Source organism: Dromaius novaehollandiae, chromosome W (genome assembly GCF_036370855.1).
Source record: "Dromaius novaehollandiae isolate bDroNov1 chromosome W, bDroNov1.hap1, whole genome shotgun sequence".
Taxonomy (NCBI): Eukaryota; Metazoa; Chordata; class Aves; order Casuariiformes; family Dromaiidae; genus Dromaius; species Dromaius novaehollandiae.
Window position 1 is genome coordinate 61,995,892 of NC_088130.1, and position 10,177 is coordinate 62,006,068.

The 10,177-nt window shown below is 40.7% G+C and overlaps 1 protein-coding gene across 6 annotated transcripts in view; it reads left to right on the forward strand.

Moving 5' to 3' along the window:
• LOC112982198 (protein hinderin) overlaps window positions 1–7,077 on the forward strand; it is a 172,746-nt gene extending 165,669 nt beyond the window's left edge. For all 6 annotated transcript variants that reach the window (XM_064500430.1, XM_064500428.1, XM_064500427.1 and 3 more), the window contains one exon: window positions 3,634–7,077. In XM_064500430.1, the coding sequence (XP_064356500.1) occupies window positions 3,634–3,847 (214 nt within the window). In that variant the 3' untranslated portion in view covers window positions 3,848–7,077. The remainder of the gene's footprint in view (window positions 1–3,633) is intronic.
• The last annotated feature ends 3,100 nt before the right edge of the window (window positions 7,078–10,177 follow it).

Consider the following 10,177-nt stretch of genomic DNA (forward strand, 5'->3'; position numbering starts at 1 on the left):
AAAAGCTTCAGAGCTTAACCTGGTCTGTTCTCTCTATTCCTGTCTCTACCCTCTGAGGCCTGACCCTGCCTTCAGCAGATGCAGGACACCAATTCTTTGTGTCCCCTGTACTGATACAATTTCTGGAGACTATGGAATCAGATTAGTTTCGCCAAATTTTAGCTCTCTAAATAGCTGGACTTCTAATCTAAGCTTGTAGAGTAGACTACCCATTTTCTTCTCCCAGGATGAAACATGCAGACTTTGAAGCTGAGGAATGTTAGGTAAAAAAAATGTGTATATATATGTATATGGGGGAAGTGTCAAAACCAGACTTAGAAAAGAGATTGTTTTCCAGTCTGTTGCAGAGGTGCTCATTGACTTTCTAGCATACTGACAGATATAGCAAAAAGGTGAAGACAGACTGAATTATCCTTAAAAGGACAGTTGCCCATCTCATTTTCCTTCCGTCGAGAGGACAAAACATCATCTAGCGCTGATAGATCATTTTGGTTGCTTGGTTGAGCATCTATACATGAGAAGTTTCTGTATGTAGTTTGTGTACCCAATGCTAGTACCCGGGATTTTTTTCTCCTGGGGAAATGTAAACAATATGAGAGTACTCTTGGCTGTTAATTTGCATTAAAAGAGTGTTCAGTATTCACAAGCCAAGTTTGCGAGATCAGTTTTCGTGTTTGAAATGTCCTGACTTTTGAGTGCCTGATCCTGGAGCCTTGAGTTCATGTAAGCAATAAAGTGTCATAATAATAATAATAAAGCTTGTTTTTACTTATGCATTTATTCAGATCATGCCGGGAATACATATGCTATTTTTTAGAGAATGTTACATTTCAGGATTTGAGCATCCTGACTGCATCTCTTTAAACATTCGGATACAAATAAACTGTGAGAAAATTGTCTTTCTGAGATTCAAACCATTCTAGGTCTACTGCGTTGCCTCCAGCCAGATGCTGTCTGATGTTGCCTAGACAAACTGGGGCAAACCATTATCACGGGATTAAACACTAAATACCTGCAGGGAGCATTCTCTTTATCAGATAGCACTCTGTTAGCATAGTTCATTCACTTTATTGCATATATAACTGTGGTGTCAAATAGACTGATTTACAACACCTGGTCTTTTACATAATCTTTGCTATTTGCTGCTCTTGTAATCTGCTAAATCATTTAGCCTTCCTGATAGCAGAAATGCTGTAAAACTTAGATAAACTTGTGGAAGAAATGAACTCCAAGGTACTGCTGAAATCTAGGGCCTACACGTTTCCTGTAAATGCACTGGCTGGTTTGGTTTCCCCCTACCTAATCTGTGATTGAATGTGGCTGCTGGAGAAATTGAAAATTTTATGATAGCACTGCAGTCAAGGGAGATAAGCATTTGTATGCTAGACTAGATTAATCTAAAAAAGAGTTTTAGGTGTGGCTAATGAAACAGTGTATGTGTTAACTGTTTTTGGGGGGGGTTAAAGCATCTGTGTATATCTGTATAGAGTCTAGTCCAAAACTTTCTCTACATGAAAAGTCTGTCTAATATAGTTGTGTGCTAGTTTTCACTAGCAATGTGGCTTTTTCCATCTTAGGTTGGAGACATCTTTAAAAGGCCTTAGTTTTTAAAGGGTACTTTCTGAATTCAAACAACAGCCCCTTTAAATGGTGTTGCTTGGCTACCCGAAAAACTTTTGTCCTTCTGAAATTTTTGATTAGGATAACTGTAATGCATCATATTTGAGGGCAGTTAGCCATTTACATAGTCCAGCTGAAACGAAACTACCTGTGTTTTTGTTGTTGTTGTTTTGAGTCACTCAGCTTTGGCTCTGTTGGGGCTAATTTGAACAGACGGATAATACAAAGACACCTAGACAGCCTAAAACTGTGAACAAGAATTTTGCAGAATGGGTTTCTGATTGGGAGAAATGTAAGCTAGTACATCTGAGGGACAACAAACCAATCTACAGGTACTCAAATGGTGGGGAGAGCACTGTAATGCAGTAATGGTGGGTCAGACTGTGCTAGCAATGATGAGGGCCATCAAATTGGAAGGAGCAATAGAAATGGTTGAAGGGAATGAAAGGGTTGCCTTTCCAGTGCAATCATAGCGTAAGAAAGCTCTAATGATTTATCATTAACACCACTATTAACCCATCACCAGCACAGCTAACTCCTCTGAACTAAGGAAGTCTTCCAGAGTCTCTGACACGACTGTGAGTTACTATGAGTTCCCTGACTAGTTGGGATGTAACTCTCACTGCTGGAGCTAATGAAAGAGCTAATGAAATGTATGTAGCGTGGCTTTGCTAGTTTAGGCAGCGAAGCTGCTTTACCTGCTGCTGCTTTGCATGATGTTAGTGAACAACATAGGTGGTGAGTTCAGTGGTAGTCTGCCTCTGGGAAATATATTGGCCTTTGCCAATGTTTCACCTCAATAAAGTGTCATGAATACGTAAGAATTTTTCATTTCACCCAAATTTAGGCACCTACTCCAGCTGGCTAGTTGCTTAATCTTCCTAGGCTCTCTCTGTCCTGAGTGGAAAAACAGAGGCTTTTCCATAAGGACTCGAAACAGGAACCTGAGATGTTCCCTTGCTGTATGGAGGAGCTACTCTTTCTACCTACAATAGAGGGAGCCTGTGAAAACCAACCAGCTACCCTGAGGCCTAGGGTTGGATGCTGTGAATAATCTTCTCTGCGTGCAAGTCATTGAGTGTGTGAATTACTTTGGCATTGGGAAAATTGGGCAGGTTCGTGCTAACAATGATAAGATAGAACTAAGGGGACTTTTGGGTAAAACTCTTGAGTGATATCTCTTAGACTGGAGAACAGCCTCCCTGGGGAAGCAGTGGAACCGGTATTGTTTAAGACATTTAAAATTGGACAGGAGAAAATATATTGTAATGATCAATCCTGTGCTGGTATTTAGATCAGGTCTTGTCTCGTGTGAATATTAATAGGAAGTCTCTGTCTAAAGTAACTGCCATTATTCAGCGTGCGTTACTAGCTAACATTGGCTTGCAACCTTCCTCCACATCTGTACTCACACTTAAAGGACAGCTTGAGTAATGTTTAGCATCTTTGCCTTCTCTCTTGGTGCCTGAAGCGCTGATTTTGTATTGCCTTGCTTAGATTGTATTCCTTCAGTGCTTCCACCAGACAGATTCCATATAGTGCACAGAGATTTACAGGAAGCACGTGTAGTTTGTGGCAATAATAATAAAGGCTCCTGCTGTTTTCAAATCCCTGGGAAACTAAATCAAGTGTAGAGTCTCTTCAAAAAAGTGCAGCCTGTGTATAAGTCACTTTACTGTTACCTATGTGGGTCTGTCTTGTACCTGTTCTGTGTTTTTGTCTGTCATATCTCTTAGTTCTGTCCTCAATCTCCAGAGTGTGACTAAGACATTATACACCTCAAATGGAAAATCTGATGAAACAGCTTAAAATAAACTGTGCACCCATGCTTTGCTCAACTCCGTGTTGGTATTCCTCATAGGAACTCATACAGCAAAATTCTGCCTGTTCCTATGGCACCCATCGGGCACATCTAGGTGTAGTCTGAATTATGAGGGTGGGAAGGTTGGATTCAATTTCTGTGTGATGCCGAGATGCTTAATGGAACTCCATTTTCTTGATATGTTTCTCCAGGTATGAAGCCTCTCTTCTTGACCTGGTTGAAGCTATGAGTCCCATATCCGCCCCAGGACACCTCTACAGAGAATCCCATGACAGGAGCAAAATGCACACAGCTCGTCATCCAAGTCACAGGCCGTGGGCTTGGTACCAGGCCCCTCGGAGTTCCAGAAGCAGAGCAGATGAGCTAGAGGAGAGCCGGCTCCTTGAAGAGATTTTCTTCATTTGACAAGGCTTATTGGTCTACAGCCCTCGTGTAGAATTTTTAGAACTTTTTTATTTCTGATTTGTTTGTGTCAAAGTATCATTTTTAAATTATTTGCTTGACGATTGTCTTCCCTCCTCCAGAACATAGCTGCTTAGCATTCTGTTTCATTTTGGATTTAGCAATCATGTTGCAGGAAGATTTTTGGGATAGACCAGTCAGGAAATGTTAGCATTGTTTTGTAAGCCTTTCACATGCCAAGTAATCATTCCAAAATAGAATTTTTTTAATGCACAATGTTTTCTAATAGATTGAAGTCACAGTTTAGCCAGCCTCATATGGAAAGTTTATTTCATTATTGATTTTTAGCTCTGAAGCAGTTTGCAAGAACTGCCTAACACTCAAGAACCACCACATTCCAAGTAGATTATTTTCTAATTAAACAACAGCCTGTTTAAAACCTGGTGTATTATAAAGGTACAAGCACTTTACTACTTTTCCCAGTGATTCTATGATCTACTTTTGCCTTCAGCATTCTGATATTTACTGTGCTGGGATTTTAGGGAGTATATCCTAAGCTCAACTATACAGTGTTTAATAACATTAGTAGATGATGTTGCAGGTTTATGCACTAGATATCCATTTGAAATATATTCCTCCTTAAATCAGTGCTATTTGACATGGTTTACATGTTGGGAAACCTAACCCTGGAATAGCAGAACACAGTCAGATGTTGTAGTTGTCCAAAACTTAGTTTATGTACTTTTCAAGATGAAATATATGGTAGTTGTAGGATAAGAACAGTCTTCAGACGTTTTCCCTGACTTGCACTATTTTGATCCTGTATCCAGGCTCTATTGTAAATAAGACAAATCAGTAATTATTTCCACTAGCGTCTCGCAATGCACGTTTCCCTGCCGGCTTTAATTATTCATGCCGTATCTATTTCAGTTTATTTAAATGCACTTCCATCTACTGCATGCACTTGGTTATTTAAAGAAATGTGCAGAATTGGTAAAAATGACTGCAGATTACAGGATTAACGGTCATTTTCTCCACAATGCAGTGTTCATATTTTATTGTAACAGTAGCCACCAGCATGTGTTCCTAGAAATATGAGGCTAAAATACTCATTTTGCACAGTAAAATTGCAGCGAGGGAAAGGTAGAATTGTGGCAGTATGGGCAAGTTCTAGGCCATTTGCTCCCAAACACCACTTTGTGGGCCAGTACAGCTTTTGTGACAGTCTCTTCAGGCAACCCTGCTTATCTTAATGGCAATGAGTCTCTGTAGTGATCCTTGGGGAATTGCTGCTGCCTGCCTGCCTCCCACTCATTTGCTCTTGTGCAGTAGCTCTCATGAAGTACTCCCGTGCTTTGCAAGGAGCTCGCAGGACTTGGCAGTGGGGCCCACAATGTCTCTCTGATGGGAGCATGCACAATACAGTTTATAAAACTTACACCCCTAGCAGCACAGTGCTTTTATAGCAATGAAATAAAGGGAGAATGAAGGGAGAGATGAACCTTAAGTTATTCTGAGCTGTTTGATTCAGATCTAGTCTTAATCACAAATTAGGTGATATCCTTTTCTTGCATCCCAGCCGAATTTTAAAAGCTGCCTGAAGGAGTTTGAAGGGGAGAACCAGTGTTGCTGGACCAGAAGATGACTGCTGTGGAAAGGCCCTGCTTGGCCTTTCTGGCTGTCTGTAAAGTTATAGTTCTTTCTAATATGCTCATCTGCTGCTGAATGTCCCTCTTGTTCTAATCCCTGAGCCTCCTAGGACACAAGTTTCTGGTTGAAATTCCAAAGACAGTAGGTGCCCTGTCCAAGTACAGTAGTTGGAGAAATAGGTTTTCTTACTCAGTGTGTTCCTGTTGGCTGAGTCTTGGGAATCAAGGTGAACATATTCTCCTTCTTTAAGAGGACAGGGAAAGGGAGAAAGAAGGAAGAGGAAAATTCACAAGGAGCAACAGGAGAACCATGAAGAAATGACCAGCACGTAGGTTTCAGAGGTTTTTTTATTCTTTTTTTTTTTAAGGTTTGGCATTTGTAAAGAAATAATTCGCCAATTTCAGTCCAGTCGCTTTTCTTCTCTTTTCCAGTTTGACTGCAACTTTAATTGCCTTTTTAATAAGTACTAACTGACCTTTTAAAACAGTAAAAAAATATATATATAGCTCTTAAAAAGGTGCCTTCGTGTACACATTCCAGAACACTGCATGGGAGCATTATGTTCTTTGGTTCTTTGTGGGTGCCAGTGTTTAACTACTGTAGGATTCTTTATGATCCGTTTTGTCCGTTAACTATTCTAATTCTGATGGTGACTTTTGACTTGAATCTGTATTTTAGTAGTAACCCTTTCTAATAGGGACATTGTCAAGATTGTGGGTTCTACAGTCCAGGTGCTGTCCATCAGCCAGAGCTACATGGGAGACATATCTTTATGTCGTAGCCAAGAATTCTAGAATTCAGCTGGTTGAAATATCTGATGGGTGAAGACCTTCATGTTTTAACTATCTCTGAGATGTGAACTAAGAAACAAGAGCTATTAATTTGGTAGACTCTGTGAAAATTCATTTTTTATAATACAGGCTCTTGCTCTGGTTATCAGCAGTACATTAGGAATAGTGTTTAGCAGTCTGTGCAAGCAAAGATATTTTGCCATGAGGCACTACAAAGTTGAAGTTATTAAAACATTTATAGCCTTAGAAAAAAAAATCAATGATTGTCAAATAGGAAAGGACAAAATCAGTAGTTGGAACTGAGAGGGGAATTGTTTTCCATCTGCTAAAACATTAGAGGAAATGCAAAAATTAAACTACCAAAAGCAATCACTTGACAGTGTCCTTTTAAGTTTAAGCTCCTATATTAGGAAGCTGCCGCTGGGGAGTTAGTCCAGCCATAGATTGTTTGTCCAGAGTGTTCCCAGTTAATATGCTTCAGCTGCACATCAGACTGTGTTTTATATGAGGCTGTGTGGAGTAACATGACTTCTGCTAAGGCTGCTACCCATATCTTCACTTTGCATCCTTCCTGAATGGCTTGTGTCCACACACTTGCCATGTTTGTGTAGTCATCTCTTTTGTGCACCTTGCACGCAGTGGACCTGTAACAATCGCACTCTTTCCACTTTTAGCCTCTCCACTCCCACTGTTAAATCTCATCTTAAACCCAAACATATATGTGTGTGAGGTTTTAATGTAATAAATTATCTGGGAGTTTCACTTTATCTTCCAGACCTTCATTTATTTGAATTATCTTGTATTTTTTTATCCAGCTCAGATGTAGCAATTGCCATTGATGGTATCTTCCAGTTTCCACATCATGGTATCATATATGTTCTCGATCTTCAGTTTGCTAATATAGATGAGGAGCCAGTTTTAAACCTTCTTTTTCTCTCCAGGATGTGGGTTTTGCTGTGAGAAAGACCAAGACCTCTTTTGGAGCATGGTGTGCAGGAGGAGGAGGTCTCAGTACAAAAGGAGTTGGCTGGAGAGGAGAATGGGGGGAGCCAGCACCATGCACTGGGGCAGAAAGACTGAATTCAAGAGTAAGGAAGAAAGGATGGAGGTGTAGGCAAGACAGGACAAGGATGCAAGGCAGAGAACTGCAGCAAAGGATGACAGAAGGTACAGGCTGAATGCAGCTGGGCCAGCTCTAAAGGTAGAGGAGATGAGTTGTTGAAATATAATAAGCTGATGAGAGAGAATTTTGTGCTTATATCCTGGGGTGAGAAATCCCTTAAAGCAGAGATTCCCAAATGATGCTTATGACTTCCCACCCCTTTTCCAAATCTTGTTGCTGAGCTTGGGGAGCTGCTGCCCAAAGGATACTCAGGGAAAGAAGGAAATAACCCAGCTTTAGCTCCTCCCCTGTACAGTAGCTAGATAGGGAGGCCAGAGCACAAGGAGAATAATAGGGTTGAGTGCAGATATAACCAACGTATGGACTAGATTTAATTGATAGCAAGGGAGAGGATGGTGTGGACTCTGATTACAGAAGAATCTGAGAGTGGATATAGCAAGTCTGAATAAAGGTGAAACAAGAAAAACAATTTACAGTGATACAATGAGCTCTGGAGGCTTGGTGTTAAGGAAGGAGTGGAAAGGGCTTAGCTATGCTTCAGGGAGAGTGAGCTTGAAATATCTAAAAGATATCCCTTGAAAACACACATGAGTCCATGGTCAAACTCTAAAAGCTGCAGCAGAGCTTTTCTGGAATATGACCTCCAAGTGGTGTTTGAATTTGTACCAGCGGAGGGGGAGAGAGCACAGCTTAGTTAGTTAGAAACCTTCCTTTTTACTGTTACTAAATTTATGAAATTGTGTGCTAATTAGTATATGATTTATAAATTTACATAACTGCATGCTACATAAGACAACACAATATTGAATGAGGTGATTTAAACCAGAAGCACAGAAATCTGCTCTAATGGGGTGACTCTGTTATGGAAAATGCCTCTCCCAATTCAGAGTTGCTCCCTGCATCTCTGTAAGTCTTACCCACTCACTGGGACAATAAATCTTTTATTATATCGTGGCTCTTCTTAGCTGTGAGAGAGTGGTGATCCTTGTGCAAGGTGTTTGGAAGCAAAAGTCAGCTACAAGGAGCAAGAAACCCAACTTGGTCAGTGTTGGTGCTTGACAACTCTCACAGTTGTTCAAAGGGGATGTCACTGTGTCCCAACTGCAGCAAAGAATGGGGAATGTGGGGGAACTGGGTTTAATTCTCAGCTTTGGGAAGGCTGCTGCTTTAGCCTGTCTCCCTGGCTGTTAGAAACAGTAAAGACATTGCTCCCTTTGCAGAATGCTTTGGGTACTGCTGGTGAAGACTGCTGAGAAGTGTATATGCCCCCGCATCTCTGAGGAGCTATGACTAGTATTAGAGCCTGTGGCATTAGGCACTGGATATATCCACCAGCAATTCGTCTCAGAGCTGTAAGCTGTTAGAGCAGTTCTCATCTAGCCATTGGAATCTGAGATTCTCTTATATTTGAAGGCTGGAAGAGGCCATTTCAGTCCTTGGGAAAATAAACTGTTTCGTGCCCCTGGTAGAGGAGAAACTGAAATGTCACTGGCAGATGAGGTCCTGACATATGTTAGGTGAGAGATGCCCAGATGGTCTCAGCAGACAGACCGTTCCACATTCCTCATGTCCTTAATTCGGGAGTCATTTTGAATACGTGAACAAAACACTTCATTCAGACCTCAAAGAGGTTTCAATAACCAGCCTTAGAGCACAAGTTTATTCTTTTTGGTCCCCTGTTTGCAAACAGGAGGAAAGTGAAACGTTAGAAAAAAATATCCTTCCTAATTGCTAACTGGCAACTGCTTTAAAACCTTGAAGTATGGATTTGATTAGAACCACTTTCTCAACAGAGAGTGGCAAGTGTCACGAACATAGACAATAACATAGGAACTCCTCTCCTGCTCTAAACCTGGTAAGGAACAAAATCACTGGAGGTGGATTCACAGACACAAAATCTAGTTCTTTCTCAAGCTAGAGAGGTCTACTAGAAGATGTATTCAGGAGTCTTTTTCAAGAGACTGCTAATCTAATTTTGAAAGACCCTTGTCAAAATCTTCTAGTGTTTAGTTATCCTTGCTGCTAGGAACTTGCCTTATTTTGAGGCTGAATTTTTTCTAACTTTAATTTCTAGCTGTTGGACTTTTTCATGCTTTGGGAAGCAAGAATGCAAAGTTCCCTGTTACCAGACAGTAAGTACCTTATACACAGTGATCAACTCCCTGTTTAGCCTTCTCTTTGATAAGATGATGTTCTTTAAGCCTTGTGTCATAAGGTCTGTTTTCCAGCCCCTGGATCATTTTTAGGCCTTTTTTTGAACTTTCCCCAACGTTTATCCATCTTGAAGAGTTGACACTAGAACAAAATTCAGAATTCCGGTTACTACTGCTGTGAACAGTGACAAAATAACCTCACACTGCATGATATTTCCTATCTGAAACTTTCAGGAATCTTGTTGGGAGGTTTCAAGATGGGTACCTGGTCTCATGCCACTTAAGATCATAGCTTCATTTCTTGGAAGTGGAAAGTCTGTGAGTGAAACCAGCAGATTCTGCTGACTTTAGAAGAATCGAAGAAGACAAAATAATGCGAAGTAGAAACACCAAGGAGAAAAAAAATCAGGAAATTCACTTTGGGATGTGGGGTGAACTTAGGGCGTAGCATCTGTGAATGTATCTGCACCTTGAAAACAATCTGAAAGACACATGGTTAATGAGAAGGGGGAAACCCAGACAGCAGAAACCCTCAGCAGGGGAAGAGCGGACAAAGCATGAGGTGCTGATATCCAATAGCAACAAAAACAGACCAGAAGACTTTTGAGCTGCAGGT